A 24,153-nucleotide genomic window follows, 5' to 3' on the forward strand; every position below is an offset into this window, starting at 1 on the left:
TTAGGTTTTCTCCATGAAGATATACAAACTGATACAAGCAAAGCATTCGGACATCAGGGTGAAACTAAAAGTAGTTTGGACCAATATTCAAGTGCCTCGACAAATATGAAAGCAGAAAAAAACTATTTTACCTGTGAAAGTTGCAACAAACAATTTTTAGCAAACAAATATTTAAATATGAATGTGCTCACGGCAAAAACATTTTTTACGTGTAAAGTATGCACCAAAAACCTTTCCGAAAGTTCTCATTTAAAATCATACGGGAAAAGTGGTCCTATAGAAAAAAAACTTTTATTAACGTGTAAAATTTGTTTTAAAGCGTTTATTAAAAAAAGTGATTTAAAAAGACATGAAAAAGAACATACTGGTGAAAAATCTTTCGAATGTGAAATTTGCGCCAAATTGTTTTCTCAAAAATCCAGTTTAGAAGTACATATGAGAATGCATACTGGAGAAAAAACATTTTCATGTGAAATTTGCTCTAAATCGTTTTCTCGAAGATTCCATTTAAAGATACACATGAGAATACATACTGGAGAAAAACCTTTTACATGTGAAATTTGCGAAAAATTGTTTTCTCGAAGATTCCATTTAAAGATACACATGAGAATACATACTGGAGAAAAACCTTTTACATGTGAAATTTGCGAAAAATTGTTTTCTCAAAAAGGCAGTTTAAAAGAACATATGAGAATACACACTGGAGATAAACCTTTTACATGTGACATTTGCTTCAAAATGTTTTCGCAGAAAATCCATTTAAAAGGACATATCGGAGTGCACACTGGGGATAAACCTTTTGGATGCGAAATTTGTTCCCTGAGGTATTCACACAAACCCAGTTTAACAGAACATATGAGAATTCATACTGGAAATAAACCGTTTCCATGTAAAATTTGTAGCAAATTGTTTTCATCTAAATCTAGTTTAACAGTACATATAAGAATACATACTGGAGATAAACCTTTTCCATGTAAAATTTGTAGCAAATTGTTTTCATGTAAATCTAATTTAAGAAAACATATAAGAATACACTCTCGACAGAAACCTTTTACATGTAAAATTTGTTCTAAATTGTTTTCTCAGATATCCAATTTAAAAGAACATACGAGAATACACACTGGGGAAAAACCTTTTACGTGTGACATTTGCACCAAAAAGTTTTCACAAAGTTCTGGTTTAAAAAGACACATAAAAATACACAGTGGTTAAAAAAATTGTCTGCTACTATATTTATTATATTTTTTTCAATTAGAGTATGATCTAAAAAGGTTACTTGTTTCATTAGGTACAACCTTTCCCTTATCCTTCCGAAATTTGCTTGCCCAATCATGCTATTTGTCTTTACGCTTGGTAGGTGATATTGGTTTAATGAATAATCACGATTTTAGGTTTTCCTCATGAAGATATACAAACTGATATAAGCAAAGCATTCGGACATCAGGGTGAAACTAAAAGTAGTTTGGACCAATATTCAAGTGCCTCGACAAATACAGAAAAAAACTATTTTACCTGTGAAAGTTGCAACAAACAATTTTCAGCAAACAAATATTTAAAAACACATATGAATGTGCTCACGACAAAAATATTTTTTACGTGTAAAGTATGCACCAAAAACCTTTCCGAAAGTTCTCATTTAAAATCATACGGGAAAAGTGGTCCTGTAGAAAAAAAACTTTTATTAACGTGTAAAATTTGTTTTAAAGAGTTTATTAAAAAAAGTGATTTAAAAATACATGAAAAAGAACATACTGGTGAAAAATCTTTTGCATGTACAATTTGCTCTAAAATATTTTCACAAAAATCCAATTTAAAAATACATATGATAATACACACTGGAGATAAACCTTTTGCATGTGAAATTTGCGAAAAATTGTTTTCTCAAAAATCCAATTTAAAAGAACATATGAGAATACACACTGGAGATAAACCTTTTACATGTGACATTTGCTTGAAAATGTTTTCGCAGAAAATCCATTTAAAAGGACATATCAGAGTGCACACTGGAGATAAACCTTTTGGATGCGAAATTTGTTCCATGAGGTTTTCACACAAATCCAGTTTAACAGAACATATGAGAATTCATACTAGAGATAAACCTTTTCCATGTAAAATTTGTAGCAAATTGTTTTCATCTAAATCTAGTTTAAGAGTACATATAAGAATACACCCTCGACAGAAACCTTTTACATGTGAAATTTGTTCTAAATTGTTTTCTCACAGATCCAGTTTAAGAGATCATTTGAAAGTGCACACTGGAGAGACACCTTTTAAATGTGACATTTGCTCCAAATTGTTTTCTCAGATATCCAATTTAAAAGAGCATACGAGAATACACACTGGGGACAAACCTTTTACGTGTGACATTTGCACCAAAAAGTTTTCACAAAGTTCTGGTTTAAAAAGACACATAAAAATACATAGTGGTTAAAAAAATTGTCTGCTACTATATTTATTATATTTTTTTCAGTTAGAGTATGATCTAAAAATGTCACTTGTTTCATTAGGTACAACGTTTCCCTTATCCTTCCGAAATTTGCTTGCCCATCATACTATTTGTCTTTACGCTTGGTATGTGATATTGGTTTAATGGATAATCACGATTTTAGGTTTTCCCCATGAAGATATACAAACTGATACAAGCAAAGCATTCGGACATCAGGGTGAAACTAAAAGTAGTTTGGACCAATATTCAAGTGCCTCGACAAATATGAAAGCAGAAAAAAACTATTTTACCTGTGAAAGTAGCAACAAACAATTTTTAGCAAACAAATATTTAAATATGAATGTGCTCACAGCAAAAACATTTTCTACATGTAAAATATGCACCAAAAACCTTTCCGAAAGTTGTCATTTAAAATCATACGGGAAAAGTGGTCCTGTAGAAAAAAAACTTTTATTAACGTGTAAAATTTGTTTTAAAGAGTTTATTAAAAAAAGTGATTTAAAAATACATGAAAAAGAACATACTGGTGAAAAATCTTTTGCATGTACAATTTGCTCTAAAATATTTTCACAAAAATCCAATTTAAAAATACATATGATAATACACACTGGAGATAAACCTTTTGCATGTGACATTTGCTTCAAAATGTTTTCGCAGAAAATCCATTTAAAAGAACATATCAGAGTTCACAGAGGGGATAAACCTTTTGGATGCGAAATTTGTTCCCTGAGGTATTCACACAAATCCAGTTTAACAGAACATGTGAGAATTCATACTGACGAAAAACCTTTTGCTTGTAAAATTTGCTCTAAATTGTTTTCTCTTAGATCCAGTTTAAAAGGTCATATGAAGATACATACTGGGGATAAACCTTTCGCATGTGAAATTTGCTCCAAGTCGTTTACACAAAAAATCAATTTAACGGAACACATGAGAACACATACTGGAGACAAACCTCTTGAATGTCGAATTTGTTCCAAATTGTTTTATCGTAGATTGCAATTTAACGAACATATGAGAATACATACTAGAGATAAACCTTTTACATGTGAAATTTGTACCAAAAAGTTTTCATATAATTCACAATTAAAAGTACATATGAGTATCCACACTGGAGATAAACCTTTTACATGTGAAATTTGTACTGAAACATTTTCATATAATTCATTTTTAAAAGTACATATGAGAATCCACACTGGAGAGAAACCTTTTACTTGTGAAATTTGCTCCAAATCGTTTTCACAAAGAGTCCATTTAAAGGGACACATGAGAATACATACTGGAGATAAATCTTTTGAGTGTGGAATTTGTTCCAAATTGTTTTCTTATAAATCCAGTTTAAAAGAACATATGAGAACACACACTAGAGAGACACCTTTTGCATGCGGAATTTGCTCGAAAATGTTTTCAAAAAAATCAAATTTAAAAGCACATTATGAGAATACACATCAGAGATAAACCTTTTACATGCGAAATTTGTACCAAAAAGTTTTCACATAATTCATTTCTAAAAGTACATATGAGAGTCCACACTGGAGAAATTTTTTACATGTGAAATTTGTTCGAAATCGTTTTTACGAAAATTTACTTAAAAAAAAAACACATGAGAATACATACTGTTTAAAAAAATTATCTGTTATTATAATTTTATTTTTCAATATTAGATTTAATCAAATAACAGCACTTTCTTTCAATAGGCGCAACCTTTTCCCCATCCTTCCGTGATTTCCTAATTACTAACAGTAATTTGGACGAATATTTCACTGTACATAAACTTGTGAAATATGTTCCAAAATGTTTTTTGAAATTTAAGTTACACACTTGGTGTGCGAATCCTCGAAAATCTCCGGTAAAATGGTCATGATCACGAACAATTACATCCTTATCTGAAAACGTTTTTTCGCAAATGTGACAATTAGATGCATTAAAACTGGGTGTGACATTCACAGGTACAATATCTTTAATTTTTCCTTGCACAAATGCCGCCAACAACGTCATTTCCTTGGCAAACCACTCCATGCAATCTTCACCTGCGTAACTTCGGTAAAACGACAGAGATTCATCGTAAGAGCATTTTACGTAATAACCTGCACTAAAGGCTTTATGCTGCTGATACTTAATTGTTTTGCATTTTAATGGACTGTTTTTAACTTTGTTCAACATTGACTCAAAATCGGCATAGACTACAAAAGGAGTTGTTTGTTTATAAATATGATTTTTAAATTCAACATTCTGATAAAATTTACTTAAAAAAAAACACATGAGAATACATACTGTTTAAAAAAATTATCTGTTATTATAATTTTATTTTTCAATATTAGATTTAATCAAATAACAGCACTTTCTTTCAATAGGCGCAACCTTTTCCCCATCCTTCCGTGATTTCCTAATTACTAACAGTAATTTGGACGAATATTTCACTGTACATAAACTTGTGAAATATGTTCCAAAATGTTTACACAAAAATCCAATTTAAAGGAAGTACTGGAGATGATAACCTTTTGCATTTGAAGTTTGCTCCAAAAGGTTATCACAAAAACCCAGTTTAACATAGCATATGAGAATGCGCAATACAGACTTTTTAGATGTGAAATTTGTTTTAAAATATTTACATAACGATCTGCAGATAAACATTTTACTTTTGAAATTTGTTTTAAATTGTTCTTTTTATAGATACAGTTTAAAACAACACAAAATCAGAATACAGTGGTGCCTCGATATACGATCGCCCCAATATACGAGTGTTTTGAGACACGAGCCGCGAAGCGAGCGATATTTTGCTTTGAGATGAGAGCAAGATTTGAGATAAGAGGAATCGGTTTTTTTTTCAAATTCATACCTCTTATTTTTGACTACTTCTGTTTTGTATAAAACTTAATGAGGTCGCTGGTTAAATGATAATCGATAAATAATAATAACGAAAAAAATGAAATAATTTGTTTGTAAGTAAATTAGCGAAAAATAGCAAATGTTCGTAAATAGATATGTAAAATAAAATGCAATTCAAATAACAATTGGCAGATTTAATATCTTATTGTCAATTCTATATGAGATTCACTTACCTTTTGTCTGTGGTTGGGCCTCGCTCGGAATCTAAGGTCTGAGGGTAAAAATGGGATGCACACCCGATGCTGGCTTGCTTGCGTCTCTTCACGATGAGAGGTTCTTGTAGAGTGGCCGATCATACGAAACAAAATATGTATGTACGCGAATCCATTGGGGTGGTTCTTCTGTTCTTAGGACCTCCGTGAATAGCCGTAAATTAAGCTTAAAGTGGCATTTTAAATTTTCTACACAAAGAATGGGTACGTTTCCTTAAGGACTCTGACGTGTTTGGGTTGATAAATGTTTCCCAAAAACATGTTGTTTTCAGACAAGTGAATTCTCAGAACTTGACAATAATTAATCAGCCAATTTGAGTTCGAGAATTTAAAGGATGAACTAAAGCCATATTATACTTAGCTAATATACTATGATTGAATAAAAGATTTAAAACTAAATAAGGTCATATTCTGAATATTAAAAATAAAATATTTAAATCAGTCTTGATACTTTTCCAAACAACTTCTAATTTGCTTTGTAAATAAAAGGTAGTTTTATAGGTAATAGATCTTCACGGCCTTGCCATAAAGATCATTTTACGGGTCTGTACGTGAGTATTACTTGGATCGACAAATTAAATGGTCATTGGAAATTAAATCCGACAAAAATTCGGATTCTAATACTAACTATATTGCACTCTTCGATGTCAGTGTAATTTACACTGTGTAAATTTTTACTAGGGACCTTAGTGTGTCTGCTTTGCTGGTTTCATTTTCAAAGTATTGTTGATAAGTTGGGTTCGTGTTTTGTACTTTTTGTACATTACAATATTACATTTATTTTTACAACCATGGGTTCGAAGAAGAAGATTATGTCTATTGAACAAAAACGGGAAATTATTGAAAAACATGAACAAGCTGTAGGAGTAACTGACTTGGCGAGGATGTACGAGCGTACCACATCAATGATATGTACTTTACTTAAACGGAAGGAGATGATAAATGGTATAATGCCAGTTAAGGGCGTTACAATAATTTCTAAGCTCCGGACTTTTCTTCATGAAATGAGGATACTACCGCTACTAATGGTGTGGGTGACAGAGAAGCGCTTCAAGGAGGAACCTTAACACAAAGTATCATATGTGAGAAGACGAGCGATTTACGAAGATTTGCTGAAGCAGATCCCACACACTTCCACAATGATGAATCGGAAGACTCCTTTAAAGCCAGTCGGGGCTGGTTTGACAACTTTAGAAAAAGGACCGACATTCACTCCGTCGTCAGGCATAGTGAGGCAGCAAGTTTGGATGTGAAGGCATCTGAGGTTTACATCAAAACGTTTTCCGAACTGATAGAAGCCAAAGGATACAGTCCCCAGCTAGTCTTCAGCAGGGACGAGACAGCTGGAAAAAAAAAGCCGAATAGGACTTACATAACGGCAGAGGAGAAGACGATGCCAGGTCACAAACCTATGAAAGATATATTAACTCTACTACTTTGCGCCAATGCGAGTGACGACTGTAAAATCAAACCTCTTCTAGTGTTCCATTCAGAAAATCCCAGCGCCTTTAAGTCACATGAGATTTTAAAAGAAAAACTGCCAGTTATGTGGAGGGCAAGTCCAAAAGCGTGGGTCACCAGGAAATTCTTTGTGGAGTGGATAAACCTGGTGTTTGCACCTTCTGTTAAAAAATATCTACAGCAAAACAACCTGCCCATGTTATCCTCGATAATGCCCCTTCTTATCCACCAAATCTCGAAGATGATTTACTCAAAGAGTTCAAGTTTATAAAGATTCTCTACCTACCAGCCAACACCACTCCTATATTACAGCCCATTAATCAGCAAGTGATTTCTAATTTTAGGAAGTTGTATATCAAGCACGTTTTTCAGCGCTGCTTTGAGGTGACGGAGAACACAAACCTTACCCTTCGAGAGTTCTGAAAGCACCACTTTAACATAGTAATATGCCTAACAATTATTGAGCAGGCCTGGCTAGGTGTTACAAAAAGGACCTTAACCTCTGCATGGAAGAAGCTGTGGCCTGAGGTTGTAGATGAAAGGGTCTGCGAAGGACTGGAACCCGAAGTGTCAATGACAGATGAGATTGTTTCTCTTGGAAAATCCATGGGTCTGGAGGTGAATGAAAGAGATGTTAACGAACTTGTCGAGGAACAGTCTCAGGAGCTGACAACCGAGAAGTTAGACGAACTACATTCGCAGCAGCATAAGGTGGTTCAACGAAAAATTAGTTTTGAAGAGAAGCCAGAATTGAAAGACGTTGTCTCTCAAATCTGAAAGAGATATAAAGGAGATCCTGTAAAATCACCTCGAAAAAGTTACAACTGGTCGTGCATCCGTGTTGTTCAGCGAAACTTGCCTAAACTTGCCGAACTTCTCTGTTGATTGGTGTAGCTTTGGTTTTTGCATCTATTTGTATTTTCATTGTAGCTTTATTGTAAATATTATGTATGAGCATTCTGTATCGGGAGTCTATCCTGTTGTTCATAGCTCTCTCTATTGCCCAAAGTTCTATGGAGTCGAATGCCTTTTCATAATCAACGAAGCCAATGTATAAGTTCAAGTGATATTTATGGGCTTTCTCTATTAGAGTTCTGACTGTAAGAAGATGATCCGCTGCACTGTAATCCTTTCGGAATCCTGCCTGCTCTACCGGTTGATAGCTATCGAGCTTCGGCGTTAAACTGTTAGTTATTACTCTCATAAACAGTTTGTACATTTGGGACAGCAGGGAGATTGGCCTATAGTACTTAAGATCTCCCCTGTCTCGCTTTTTGAAGAGAAGTATTGTTAAACTTTCATTCCAATCATCTGGGACTTCTATGGAATACTTTCTACAAGTATTCCATCTGGGCCCGGAGCCTTATTGTTCCTTAGTTGTGCCATAGCTTGCTTTATTTCCAAGGATTCTATGTTAGGGAGTATTTCTGAGTTGACATTCGTTATCTTTCTCTTAAGATCTTCCTTTGCAGTGCTATCTGGGTTCTTGTTTGAGGAATAAATCACGGTAAAATGTTTGAGTAACTTTTAGGATTTCGTTCTTTTCTCTTATTTCTTTTCCATCTTTATCCTTCAATGAGATTATTATAGGCTTTCATAAGTTTGATCTTAAGCATTTCAGGCCTCGGTTCTTTTTTCGATTATTTTTTCTACCTTGTTTTCATTATAGATCCTTATATCTTAGAATAAAATAGAATTAAATAAAATAAAATAGAGTAAAACCGAATAAAATTATTAAGTTAAATTAAAATAAAATACATCAAAATATAAATAGATTAAAATAAAATAAAACAACATAGAGTAAAATAAAAAAAAATTAGAATAAAATGGAATAAAGTAAAATTAAATTAAATCAAATAGAATACAGTATTAATAGATCTGTAATATACTAATTTAATTGTTTTATTACGTAAATAAATATTATTCCGATTGTTCTAAAGCTACTTTCTTGTGGCATTTTAAAGTAATTACTATTTAAATGGGAATAAGCCACAAATAAAGGTTAAAGTACGTTTATTGACGTTTCAATTTCCACTTCGGAAATCGTTTTCAAATTACAAACATTAGTAAATTAAACAAAATTTGTTCAATCGATCAATGCTCGGGGTGAGACTTATATAGTTATAGACAAAAAAACAAACAAATGGATTAGAAGCAAAACCAAAGTAAAAGACGCAGGAGGCAGGAGAACATGCTGCCAAATTAAAATGGAGCTTCGCAGGACACAATGCCCGACTGAAGGATAAAAGATGGAACCACGAAATACAACAGTGTAGGCCATGGTTAGGAAAGAGAAGCAGAGGAAGACCAAAATGGAGATGGGCTGATGGTATTAAGAAGATCGGAGGATACAACTGGAAGCAAGTGGCGCAAAATATTAACCCTCCATTCCACGGGTGACTTTCTTGTGACACAAATACACGGGTGGGGTCTATCAGGACCAAATTTAAAACGATATTCTCCTTATTAAAAAAATTTTTTTTTTAATATTTTTAAGGAAACTTACTGATGTAACGTTGCACTACCTAAATGTACATATAATATGTCTATCAATATATATTTTTATAGTTTACTGCGAAATATCTAACACCATTATTTTTTTACAAGAGTTTACTAAAAAAATCATTAACGGCAAAATACAAAAGAAAAATATAAAAGAAGACAATATTATTATTCTATATACTTACAGTAATAAAAGTAAAAAGGATACATCCAAAATTAAAATTAGAAACAGAAAATAGAGGGGGTTAAATTATGTCAATTTTCTTTCTACATGATCAGCACAAAATGCTTTTATATGTTCCATACATAACCAGTTTTTGTACAATTGGCAAAAATACCTAGTTTTTCTTTTTATATAATACTTATACATCCCTCTTTTCGTGGGGCTGGGTCATCCCTCGTCATTTGCTCAATTTCAGAAAATTGTGCAGCAAGTAACTGTGATGTTCTCTATATACGCATATTTAGGGCTCGTATTTTCATATTTTTCTGGACTAACGCAATTCCTAAAGACTTCCTAAAGAAACAATCGACGAGAAAACCGAAATTCTGCATTCGTATTATTGGATCTCAGTATATAATAAATGCATTTATAGCTGCAATATTAACGAAGCTATAGTACAAAACAAGAAACGCCCACCCACGGGTGGGGTCTGTCAGGATACTTTTGCAGGTAGCGATTGAAGGGATTCATACAATTTCACCAAATTATGCTAAAATGTACTATTCAGTGGTATTAAAAGGTACACCAAGTCTAGGAAAAAAATACATAAAAAAATTTAAAAAATGAAGCAATTTCATTTATAGTTGTACTGATAGACCCCACCCGTGGGAAGGAGGGTTAAACACTGGATTGATTTGGGGGAGGCCTATGTCCAAAGTTGGATTACGTAAGGCTGAAGAAGATTTTATTCTATCTTTTGTTTCAATTTATTAGATTTTATTTTATTGTATTTCTATTTTATTCCATGTTATTCTATTTTTTTACTTTGCTTTACTCTATTATTTATTTATTTTCAACGGGCTGCTGCCCAATAAGATTAATATACTATTATATTTGATTTGATTATATTTTATATTATTTTAATTTTATTCTATTTTACTTGTATTGAATTATAATTATTCTATTTTACTCTATTTAATTCCATTAATTTTTTTTACTGTATTTTATTCTACTTTATTCCACTTTATTTCATTTTATTCTAATTAATTGTTTTTACTTTGTTTTACTCTATTTATTTGATTCTATTTTACTCTATTTTATTTTATCCTATTTGATTCTAGTTTAGTTTAGATTTCTAGTCGATTTTATTCTAATTTATTTTATTTTATTCTATTTTATTTTAATAAACAGGTTCTAACTTATCGCTGAACTTCTTCTTCAAGTGCCATCTCCGCGGCGGAGGTCGTCAATCATCATAGCTATTCGGACTTTTGAGACGGCTGCTCTGAAAAGTTCATTTGATGTACATCCGTACCACTCTCTCAGGTTGCGCAGCCATGACATTCTACGCCTACTCAGAACCTCTTTGTTTGTGATGTGTTTTGTCCACGATATTTTCAGAATTCTCCTATACACCCGCAGCTCGAATGATTCAAGGTCCAAGATTCCATTCCATAAAATAAAGTCGAAAAAACATAGCACCTCGCCAACCTAACTCTTAGTTCCAATTTTAAATATCTTGTACATAGCCCTCTTCTCATTTTGTTGAAATTTGCACTAGCCTTTTCTATTCTGATTTTGATCTCCTGAATTTAATTATTTGTGGAGTTAATCATTGTTCCCAGATATGCATATTTGTCCACTTGTTCGACGTTGGTTCCGTGTATTAGAAGATTCTCGTTATTTCTTTGAGTTTTCGATATTCTCATAAATTTCGTCTTCTTGACATTCATGGTTAGACCATACTCTTTTCCATACTCCGCTATTCTGGTCACCAGTCTCTGAAGATCTTCAATATTTTAGGCTAAGATCACAGTGTCGTCCGCATATCTAATGTTGTTAATGGGAACTCCATTTACCTTTATTCTTCAGGATCTCTTCGGAGTAGGCATTCAAAAGAATTGGCGACGATACGCATCCCTGTCTCACTCCACATCTTATTTCAATTTCTTCTGACAGCTGTTCGTTAACACGTACTTTTGCTCGCTGTTTGTAGTATAAATTTGATATGATCCTGAGGTCGTTGTAGTCAATCCTTTTTTAATTTCAGGACATTCATTAAATGTTTATGTCGTATTTTATCGAATGCTTTATTATAGTCAATAAAACATACGTATATATCTTGATTGACGTCCAGGCATCTTTGTATCAGTATATTAAGTGAAAAAAGAGCTTCACGCGTTCCTAGACCTTTACGAAAACCAAATTGTGTATCATCAACGTATATGTCCAGTTTGTGATATATTCGGTTAGAGATGACTTTTAGTAGTAACTTTAGCACATGAGACATCAAGCTAATGGTGCGGTAATCGCTGCATTCTCTTGCGTTTTTCTTTTTGGGGAGACAAATAAAAATCGACGTTAACCACTCTTTTGGGTAATACGCCTAAACTATAAATTTGGTTCAAGAGTGTCTTGAACATCAACTAAAACATCAATTTTTAGGGTTTCTATAGAAAACATGTCAGGTCTAGGACTTTTTCCACTCTTCATTGTTTTTAATGCGTGTAATATTTCTTCTTTTGTAATATATGGACCTATTTCTTCTGACGTATTTCTATTGACCTATTTGAACTGGCCTCTTCCGCTACAACTTCATCGTGCCAACTTTTCCGTGACCTTTCTTTTAGTCTTGCACCCTACATTTTACTATGGAGTACTTAAAATCTACCTAACAATATAATATATCTTGTCAAATCTCCCTTTAAGAAAAGGTATCATTTCAACATTGTCGTTGACGCTCGTTCAGCTCTTTGCGTTGGTTTTGAACGCAGATACTAAATTAACAGAGTGAACAGCTCAATTAACTGCAGTGGGATGCCGTTCGTGTATGGAAAATGAAGAGATTTAATATCAAATAACGACAGCTATGTTGTTATGTCAAATCAATACTGACATTTATTTGGTTAATGATAGCTTTTCTTGTTAGTCACAGTATGTCGCCATCTATTAGTTATATTGCAATTTAAAATGACAGAAAAACTGTTTTTAAAGATTTCCGTGCAATTTTTTGAAAATTATCTTTTCCACAAACTTTCTCCTGATAATAAAAGACACAACAAAAAAGAATTATCTAATTTGGTGCAATCGTCCTGTAGTGATGGGCCTACAAACATTTCGGTGATTCATTTTTAATAATATAGATTATGATCAAATAAGGTCTCTTGTTTTATTAGGTACAACCTTTCCCTCGTCCTTCCAAAAGTTTGCCTAATCATGCTATTTTTCTTTACGCTAGGTATGTGATACTGGTTTAATCGATAATCACGATTTTAGGTTTTCCTTATAAAGATGAACAAACTGATGCAGGCAAAGTATTAGGACATCTGGGTGGAACTAACAGTAATTTGGACCAATATTTAAGTGCCTCTGCCTCAACAAATGTGAAAACGGGAAAAGACTATGTTACCAGTGAAATTTGCACCAAACAATTTTCAACAAACAATTATTTAAAAACACATATGACTATGCCCACGGCAAAAACAGTTTTCACGTGTAAAATATGCACCAAAAACTTTTCCGAAAGTTCTCATTTAAAATCATATGGGAAAACTCACCTTACAGAAAAAAATTTTTTAATGTGTGAAATTTGTTTTAAAGAGTTTATTAGAAAAAGTAATTTAAAAGTACATGAAAAAGAACATACTGGGGAAAAATCTTTAGAATGTGAAATTTGCGCCAAATTGTTTTCTCAAAAATCCAGTTTAGAAGTACATATGAGAATGCATACTGGAGAAAAAACATTTACATGTGAAATTTGCTCTAAATCGTTTTCTCGAAGATTCCATTTAAGGATACACATGAGAATACATACTGGGGAAAAACCTTTTACGTGTGAAATTTGCTGTAAATTGTTTTCCCTTAAATCCAGTTTAAAAAGACATATGACAATGCACACTGGGGAAAAACCTTTCTCATGTGAAATTTGCTCTAAATTGTTTTCTCACAGATCCAGTTTAAATGAACATATAAGAATACACACTGGAGATAGACCATTTACATGTGAAATTTGTTCCAAATCGTTTTCAGAAAGATTCCATTTTACGCGACACATGAGAACGCATACTGGAGATAAACGTTTTACTTGTGAAATTTGCTCTAAATTGTTTTCTCTTAAATCCACTTTAAAAAGACATATGACAGTGCACACTGGAGGTAAACCTTTTACATGTGAAATTTGCTCCAAATCGTTTTCTAATAGATCCAATTTAAACGAACATATGAGAATACACACTGGAAATAAACTTTTTACATGTGAAATTTGCTCCAAATCGTTTTTTCAAAGATTTCATTTATTAACACACATGAGAATACATACTGGAGAGAAACCTTTTAAATGTGAAATTTGCTCTAAATTGTTTTCTCATAGCCCCAATTTAAAAAGACATATGACAATACACACTGGAGATAAACCTTTTACATGTGAAATTTGCTTCAAAATGTTTTCGCAGAAATATAATTTAAAAGGCCATGTCAAAGTGCACACTGGGGATAAACCGTTTGGATGTGAAATTTGTTCCATGCAGTTTTCACATAAATGCAGTTTAACAGAACATATTAGAATACATACTGGAGAAAAACCTTTTACATGTGAAATTTGCTCCAAATCCTTTTCACAAAGATGTACTTTAAAAAAACACATGAGAATACACACTGTTTAAAAAAATGTCTTACTTTTATTATAATTATTTTTCAATATTAAGTTTATTCGAATAAAAACACTTTCTTTTGAATCAAATATGGTACGCTAACGGGCCTACGGAAGCAGAATATGTACATGTAGAACTTATCAAAATTTGAAATAACGAAATAATTTTCATATTTTGTCTGTTTAGATCAAAATAAATGTCATGAGAAATGCGAATTCTGTCTCCGATTGTTATTTACTACCCGAAGTGATCACAAATGAGAAATTTTAGATCTTTTCGTATGTAGATGCCGCATGGTCGTACCCTAGCATTAACTTTTTGCAGAGTTCAAATCCTACTCATGCACCATAGTTTTTTTGAAAAAAATAAAATATTATTTCAACTTTTAATAACTAGGTAAATCTTTTTAGAAAAAATATTGTGATTCGAAATGTTCATTTAAATATATACAAATCTACGAATTTTACAGGCCACACAAATCTACGAATAACTCCGCCTGGAATGACTGTTGGGTGGATCGAGTAGCTTAACAGTCTTTCTTTCCGGTCCCAAGTCCGGATAAAGGAGGAGGGTTAAGCGGAAGGACAACAACCTGCCCTTATAAAAAACAGTCTGTTGTGAAAACTGCAAGTTTGCCTCGGAATCGAACAGATACATATATGGAAAACGACACTCGCAATGGACAAGGACTGTGAATGTTGGAACATGGAATGTTCTAAGTTGGTACCGGACGGGAGCATCTATACATGCAATAAAACAGTTAGAAAAAGTAGGAATTGACATTACGGCAATACAAGAAATAAGGTGGCTAGAATACCTGGGCAGTATTCTAAGTTTCACGCCCATTAGTAAAAAACTTTGTTATATTAGACTGAAAGGAAAATGGTACAATATCTCAATTATATCCGCACATGCTCCGACAGAAGATAAAGACGGACATATTAAAGATTACTTCTATGAACAAATCGAAAGAACGCTTGAGAAAATCCCCAAACAAGACATGCAGATAATCTGTGAAGACTTCAACGCAAAAATTGGCAAATAACCTATCCTAAGACCGACAATAGGACAACACAGCCTCCACGATATCTCAAACGACAATGGACAAAGGCTCGTAGAGTTAGCATCGGCTAACAATATGCTTGTAAAGTCTACTATGTTAAAACATAAAAACATGCATAAACAGACCTGAGTCTCTAATCACCACTCCAAGCGGAACCAAATTGACCACGTAATTATCGATGCTAGACATGGAAGTAATGTGCTGGACGTCAGAAGCCTCAGGGGAGTAGATGGAAATACACACCATCACACCTAGTTAGAACAAAAATCAGGTTGAGAATATCTTCAGAGAAACCTAAGGCCAATGAAGCATTGGGACAGAGGAACATCGAGAAAATGCAAAGTGAGGAAATCTGAGAATATTACAAACAAGAAATTAAACAGCATCTAAATACAGTAGACCATAGTAATGATGTCGAAAGGCTGTGGCAACAAATGGAAAAATCAATTACGGAGTCAGCAGAACTAATAATAGGAAAAAGCCAGAAGAGAACAAGGAAATGGTTTGATAGAGAATGTCAAGAAAAACTACACGACAGATAGATAAAGCGAAACATTATGCTTCAACAAGGAACAGCAGAAAGTAAAGAAAGCTATGCAACTTCACGCCGAGAAACAAGAAAATTAATTAGAGAGAAAAAAAGGAAGTACGAACAACAAAAATATGAAGAAATTTAAAGGAATAGTCAACAATCAAATAGTCGAGCTTTTTACAAATCAGTGTCAAACGAAAAGAAAGGCTTCAGACCTAGATGCGTGTCTGTACTCAGAAAAAAAAAATAAGAACTGTTCCAAACATGGCAAGAATATTTTAAGACTTTACTAAACATACATCAAGAGGAGGGCATCTGATAGTCCTTTCTGATACCTTCAAAATTAATAAGGTTAATAAGGAGCTCAAGAGAGAAATTACAAATGATGAATTTGAGTATTCTGTTTTAAACGACAAGACTATAAAGACTGAAATAGAACAAGATGAAGAAAAACAAACGAATGAAAAAAGTAATTTAAATATTTTTCCTAATTATATCAAGAAATATAGAGCATCTGTATTCTTTGATCATATCTACTCACCCTTGTTATTCCATCTTTGGCCAGCTTCACTTTAGACAAATTATTATATTACATAAAATTGTAGATTTTAATGTGACTGAAATCTGTGTTTTCAATTGCCTAGATTCCAGATCCTGGGTCTGTTATTATTACAGCTTCTTTAATGTGTTTCTCTTGAATCTGATTTTTTTCTGTAAGTTCAGCTGAAAAGATACTACCAGCACTACATAATTTGTAATTATTGTATTGGTGGATGTTTTGCACATACATCCTACTTCTATTTTAGTTTTAGAATGGTCTCTGTAAATTACTGTGTAATCCAAAAGATCGCTCAGTATAGATTTTACTAAAATATTTTTTTTTTATTTAAACAAATATACCCGCATCAACCACTAAGGGTTATTAGCAGGGGGACATACACAAACAGTAAGATACATATTGTTACATAAAAAATATTTTTTACAATCTGGTATATAGTTTAGTCATTTTAAGCTAACTTGATAAAGACTGTAAATTTGACGTTAGTATACTTTTTAAATTATCACTAAGGGCACTCGCGATTCTTTCGTTCTGGTACACTGGACACTCAACAATTATATGTTTCACTGACAACTGAGTGTTGTACTTGGTACATATCGGAGCAGCCTCCTGGTTGAAGATATGCTTGTGTGTAAGGAAAGTATGTCCTATTCGGAGTCGGTTGATGATGACTTGGTCTTTTCTATTATTTGGTAAGATGAGTTTGGTTCCTACTTGACTTAGACATTCTTTGAGTTTGTTAGCAGTGTGATCCCAAGTAGTTTGCCACGCTCTGTACACGTGGGCTTTGATATTTACTTTGTGATCAGTCCAAGGCATTTGATTTATGATAGCAATACTTTGGTTGGTGGTTGCATTGCTTGCCAGAGAGTCCACTTCCTCATTACCACTTATTCCCATATGGGAAGGTACCCAGATAAAGGAAATATCTTTTCGTCAGTAGAAGAAGGACAGTTGAGAAGCAGTTTCTTCTTCAATCTGGTGATATTGTTTTTTAAAGTTTTATTTTGTATTTGAGAATATATAAAGTTTAAAATTTCTTTTATTTCTTGGCTTTCATTTGAATAATTTTTAACAATGCGTTCAGGATGTTTTGAGTGAAGGGAATTTGCCTTCAAAATCACATATTTCATGAAAAGTAAGTGTAAAGGAAGGGTTTCTATTTTCAATTTTTTTTTAATTTGATTTAGAATAATTGGAATATCTTCTTGCGTTTTAGGCTTTTTCTTAGGTTTTTGAGTATCGGGAGGAGGTAGGTCATTTTCAAGAATTTCAGGAGAGGATATTTGTCTTTTAGTTGCAGGAGTAATTTCAGTGGTTTTTCTATCGCTTTCAATTACTAAGGAATCTTGGAATATTTTTGGTTGATTCAAAATTTGTAATTCATTGTTTGTTTGTGAGGAAGTGGTTTGGTCCTTTGTAGCTGATGCGTGATTTAGTATGGTATTGGGTTCTGGTTCCATTAATGTTTCGGTATCTTCTTGGTATTGGTTTCGTGGTTGATCTTGTAGCTGATTATATTTTTCATTGGTAGAGTTATGTATATTCACGTGGTGGTTTCCATTTGACTAATTGAGTTGCTTGGTGATGATAAAGGACAGTCAGAATCGTGATGTCCGACAATCTTTCATCTGGAGCAGTTTAAACCATCTATGGAAATGTATAGTCGATATGATGTTTTGTCGAATGAGATTAGAAATGAGTCAGGAATTGATGCATTTTCTAAAGGACTTATGAACATTTGCCTCCTAAAGCTGAGTATGTGGCTGTATTCTGAGTCTTGCATGCCTACTCGTAGAAATGTCATGTTGGAGGCGAATCTTTCGAAAAAATAAAAAAAACTGCTTTGTGATTCTCGAATAAAACTCGAAATTCGACTACGTTTATCAAAATGCTACGTCTGGTCGACTCTTCTATATGCAGTTGAAACGTGGACCCTAAAAACATCAACCGTAAATAAATTGGAGGCCTTTGAAATGTGGATCTACCGGAGAATGCTCAAAATTTCATGGACATCGCATACCTCAAACGAAGAAGTGCTGCATAGAATAGGCAAGGAAAGAGAACTTTTTAACACAGTAAAAGTTAGAAAAACATCATACCTAGGCCACATACTGAGAAATAATAAGTACCAATATGCCCAACTTATAGTGAAAGGAAAAATCGAGGGAAAGAGAGGCCTAGGAAGGAAAAGACTATCGTGGCTCAGAAACATCCGACAATGGACAGGGCTAAATTTTGAACAGCTAATAAGAACAGCTGAAGATAGAGAAGATTTTAAAATTGTAGTAGCCAACCTCCATTGAGGAGAGGGCACTTTAAGAAGAAGAAGGAGGCGGATTTTATACCCATAGTTTTTAAGTGCTCTTCAATTATGCTATTAGGTATAGTAGGACATACATTAGATATGATGAGTCTCTGGGCAGGGGTTATAAGTCTTTTTACTTCAATCTGGTTACCATCAATATTTATATATTTGTGGGAGCTAAGAAATTGATCAACTACATATTTAGAGGAGAGGTAGATGCAGATGCGGTTGTTTGCTATTTTGGATGCCCAAACAACATTTTTGGGCTGTACTATTGATCCAACAGCTTTTACATATTCGAAAACTTTTATTCCTTGTATGGTTGAAAGTATAATACCTTGGTCTTTTAAAGGATATTTGAAACTGATTAATGCATTGGAGTAAGATATATGTGACGTAGTGGGTATATTTCGTGAGGTAGTAGCTGTTCCGGTTCATCTATCTTCCCGCTGAGATTTACGTACATTGGCACAGAGGATTTGAAGCCGGACCTGGCCACTTAATAAAATTGAACAGCAGCCTAGCCTAATTACTTGTTAGAAGCAAGAACCAGCAAAAAGTTGTTGTCGATAATCGATAAGTTGAATTGAAATCGATAAAATATTTTGCCTTTTAAACTTCTGATTTTAAGGTTATTAATAATGCAGTTTTGTACTCACAGAATTCTACGATTTTCAGTGCACTGTCACGTTTAACTTTAAGTTGCAAACAGTATAAAAATTAAATTATATTTTTAATTTTAACTACTAGTAATTAACAATTTGTCACAACCGATAGAAAGCTGTATGATCTGCCAGATATCGGGGCCGGACTCCACTAAAATATTGTTTGATTTGATTCTGTATATTTATAGGATTTAGATTATATTTGATATTGGACATTGCCATATTATTTTCATTTGTCCATTGTATAATAATTTCAAATATATGCCTCAATGACTAGGCAGTCGTCATAGGTTTTTTGGATGGAGTATATACAGATGTCATCTGTGTGTTGTAAACATGTAAATAATATTGGTCTGAGAAAGATAAAAAATATGAAAAATATAACCTCTCTTTAAAACCAATATACATATATAGCCAAAAAAACATGAAATAGTCACACTTACCTTATATGGTCGTTCAACATTTCTGTCAAAATTATTTATTAGTGCCCAAAAGAAATAAAGATTCAGAGAGAAATTAAACCGTACAAAGTTTTTATCAACCACCTGTATTTATTACAGTATATATATATATATATATATATATATATATATATATATATATATATATATATATATATATATATCTTATAAACAGATATATTTGTATATAATAAAATCTATATTATATTGAAAATTAATAAAAACGGAATTTTAAATAACTTAAATGTGTGGTGTGGTGTTATTATAAAAAATATTAAATTCAGTAATAAGCTGACATAAAATTGCATTAACCCACTCAGTAATAATGCACTAAGAAGTATTCACTTCTGTCAGCACTCCCCAAGTAGCATGTGCTGTTTTTTTTTATTTAATGAGTGGCTGTAGATGGCAGTTGATTGGATATCCCGTCATATGCAAGGTTCAAGACGATTAGTATAATAGATATTGCCCAAATCCTTTTTAACGAAGACTTAATTTAAAAAAAAAAGACATGAGAATACACACTGGTTAAAAAAATTGTAGGCTATTATAATTATATTTTTCAATATTAGATTTTAAAAAAACAAGGACACTTGGTTTCATTAAAATTTGCTTGCCCCATCATCCTATATTTATTTTTCTTAACTGCTAGATTTATGATACTGGTTTAATAGATAATCATGATTTTAGGTTTTCCCTGTCAAGAAGTACAAGCTGATGCCAGCAAAGTATTCAGCCATTATGGAGCAACTAACGGTAATTTGGATGAATATATAACTGTACATAAAATTTTTACTTGTGAAATTTGCTCCAAAATGTTTTCACAAAAATCGAATTTAACAACACATATGAGAATACACACTGGAAATAAATCTTTTACGTGTGAAATTTGTACTAAAAAGTTTACACATAATTCGTTTTTAAAAATACATATGAGAATCCATACTGGGGATAAACCTTTTGCATGCGAAATTTGCTCTGACAGGTTTACACAAAGATGCAGTTTAACGGAACATATGAGAATACACACTGGAGATAAACCTTTTTCATGTACAATTTGTAGCAAATTGTTTTCACGGAAATCTAGTTTAAGAGAACATACAAAAATGCACACTGGGCAGAAACCTTTTACATGTGAAATTTGTTCTAAATTATTTTCTTATAGATCCAGTTTAAAAGGACACATGAAAATACACACTGGAGATAAACCTTTTACATGTGAAATTTGTTCCAAATTGTTTTCTCATAGATTCACTTTAAAAGAACATATGAGAATACACACTGGAGAGAAACCTTTTACATGTGAAATTTGCTCCAAATCGTTTTCTCAAAGGTTCCATTTAACAACACACATGAGAATGCATACTGGAGACAAACCTTTTAAATGTGGGATTTGCTCCAAATTGTTTTCTCAAAGGTCCAGTTTAAAAGAACATATGGGAGTACACAATGGAGAAAAACCGTTTACATGTGAAATTTGTTCCAAAAATATTTCACGAAGATCTAATTTAAAAAAACACATGAGAATACACACTGGTTAAAAACTTGTGTGCTACTATATTTAGTATATATTTTTTTCAATTATATTAGATTATAATCAAATAAGGCCACTTGTTTCACTAAGCACATTCTTTCCCTCTTCCTTCCGAAATTTGCTTGTCCAATCATGCCATTTTTCTTTACACTAGGTATGTGATACTGGTTTAATTGATAATCACGATTTTAGGTTTTCCCTGTCAAGGAGTACAAGATGACGCCAGCAAAGTATTCAGCCATTATGGTAGAACTAACGGTAATTTGGATGAATATTTAACTGTACATAAAACTTTTACTTGTGAAATTTGCTCCAAAATGTTTTCACAAAAATCGAATTTAACAACACATATGAGAATACACACTGGAAATAAATCTTTTACGTGTGAAATTTGTACTAAAAAGTTTACACATAATTCGTTTTTAAAAATACATATGAGAATCCATACTGGGGATAAACCTTTTTCATGTACAATTTGTAGCAAATTGTTTTCACGGAAATCTAGTTTAAGAGAACATACAAAAATGCACACTGGGCAGAAACCTTTTACATGTGAAATTTGTTCTAAATTGTTTTCTTATAGATCCAATTTAAAAGGACATATGAAAATACACACTGGAGATAAACCTTTTACATGTGAAATTTGTTCCAAATTGTTTTCTCATAGATTCACTTTAAAAGAACATATGAGAATACACACTGGAGAGAAACCTTTTACATGCGAAATTTGCTCCAAATCGTTTTCTCAAAGATTCCGTTTAAAGGTACACATGAGAATACACACTGGAGAAAAACCTTTTACATGTGAAATTTGCTCTAAATTGTTTTCTCTTAAATGCACTTTAAAAAGACATATGACAATACACAATATAGATTAACCTTTTACATGTTAAATTTGCTTCAAAATTTTTTCGTAGAAAATCCATTTGAAACGACATGTCGATAGCCTGGTTCCAAAAGTGGTTACCTACAAAATCGTCGTTTTCGCAACAGCTAAAACCAGTTATTTTGGTCTTAGTTATCCAAGGTTCTTGGATTAGTGCTATTGCATCCTCCGTTACATCCAGGCGGCGATATAGTGTCGCCGTTGCCACCTTTTTGTGTTGGAGGTTGCATTGAATAATAGTAACCTTATTTTTTCTGACGTCCTTGCCCATGCCTTATCATTTAGGTTCTTTTAGGTGTCCATTTCCTCCTCAGTTGAGGAGGGGGCCGCTTTATTCGTTTCGGAGCCTCCTCTGCACAGTTCGTCGACCATCATCTGATGGTCTTCTCCCTGCTCTTGGACTAGGGGTGTCTCAGTCTCAGAAACCGAGGTCGGCTGCCGAGTGTCTGAGGTTCCTAATTCCAAGGATGTATCCTTCAATTTGTTGGTGCTTTTGAGGTGAACGTGTAGCTCAGCCTCATTGCCCTTTTCCTAAGGACAGCCATGTCATCGTCTCCGATTTCGAAAACGAACAGGTGTCCTTTAGGATCCTTTTTTTCCTCGTGGTGAAAGGTGCACCATCTCGTAACTGCCATGTCTAGGTTTTGCGCCGTTAACCTCCGCGACACTCTTTCTGGGCCATCAGAAGTGCTAGTAGCAACCTCCGGGATCCATAGTGAGATTGGCACTCTTTCTGGGCCATCAGAAGTGCTAGTAGCAACCTCCGGGATCCATAGTGAGGTTGGTAAGGTTGGTGAGTGCGTTGGTAAGTTTTGGGAGCTTACCCTAACTGACAACAGCCAGTGATGCTTCCTCCCACGGTTTGAGATCAGCTGTAACCTTTTCCAGCCATGCAAGCGCCCCATCATCATCACAGACTAGTCTGATGATCTCACCCGAGTAAGTCCAGGATTTGAACGTGGGTGCTTTTACCTGGCTGCTGGAGTTTGACAAGATTGCTCTGCCCAATTCCTCGATCAGGCTGCTTTTAATAAGGTTTGTCCGGTCTGCAGTGGCCTTTCCATACGGGTTTACCTTATCTATAATAGCGATTTTTTTTTTTTTTTGGCTTAGACTTATCGTCATACAGCCAGACACAAAAGGACTAAGACAGTCATCATTATAATTTTTACATTACATTTAATTTTAATTTACATTTTATACAAATGGTTTAAGACAAAGGTAACAAGATTAACTAAATAATTTTTAGAGAATTTTAATGATAATTTGCTGTCTTTTAAAAATTTAATTAAGATGTCTCTTTTGAAGGTGGAACCGCTGTCAGCCTCCGATGTGGGCACTTTCACCTTTGTTTTGGGAGGGGCCGGAGAGGGATGAGCTGCTCCCGCGGGTGTTTTTCCCTTCGCCTCTCTGGCCTTCCTCCTTCTTTTCGCCTCGGCGCCACAAATTTTGCGGCGCTTTGACCGATTTTCCTGAGGTGGTCCTTGTTCATTCTCCGCTTGGGCCGAAATTTGAGGTAAACATTGCTGTTCATTCTTAGCTCCGGCTTAAGGCTGAGGTGAACGTTTTAGTCCAGCCTCCGGTTGGGCCGAGATTGGAGGTGAACATTGCTATCCATCCTCAACTGCGGCTTCAGATTAAGGTGAACGTTTTGGTCCAGCCTCGGAATTTGGTTTTGGTTTTTTTGTACATTCATGTTGTTCCCACGAGTAGCTAGGGAAAGGTTGTTGGCCCCTGCCAGAGCCCCCATACAGTCAACGACACGATTACCTCACACCTTAGAGTGGGTAGGCTGCTTCTTGGTCGCTGAAGCAGTTCATCCA

The 24,153-nt window shown here is 33.7% G+C and overlaps 1 protein-coding gene across 7 annotated transcripts in view; it reads left to right on the forward strand.

Moving 5' to 3' along the window:
• LOC140449642 (uncharacterized) overlaps positions 1 to 23,389 on the forward strand; it is a 33,963-nt gene extending 10,574 nt beyond the window's left edge. The window contains exons 2-3 of one of the 7 annotated variants that reach the window (XM_072542888.1): positions 20,601 to 20,666; positions 21,637 to 23,389. In XM_072542888.1, the coding sequence (XP_072398989.1) occupies positions 20,601 to 20,666; positions 21,637 to 22,322 (752 nt within the window). In that variant the 3' untranslated portion in view covers positions 22,323 to 23,389. The other 6 variants (XM_072542881.1, XM_072542887.1, XM_072542883.1 and 3 more) reach the window with 6 other exon arrangements.
• The last annotated feature ends 764 nt before the right edge of the window (positions 23,390 to 24,153 follow it).

The sequence above is a fragment of the Diabrotica undecimpunctata genome, chromosome 9 (assembly GCF_040954645.1).
Source record: "Diabrotica undecimpunctata isolate CICGRU chromosome 9, icDiaUnde3, whole genome shotgun sequence".
NCBI classification, from domain to species: Eukaryota; Metazoa; Arthropoda; class Insecta; order Coleoptera; family Chrysomelidae; genus Diabrotica; species Diabrotica undecimpunctata.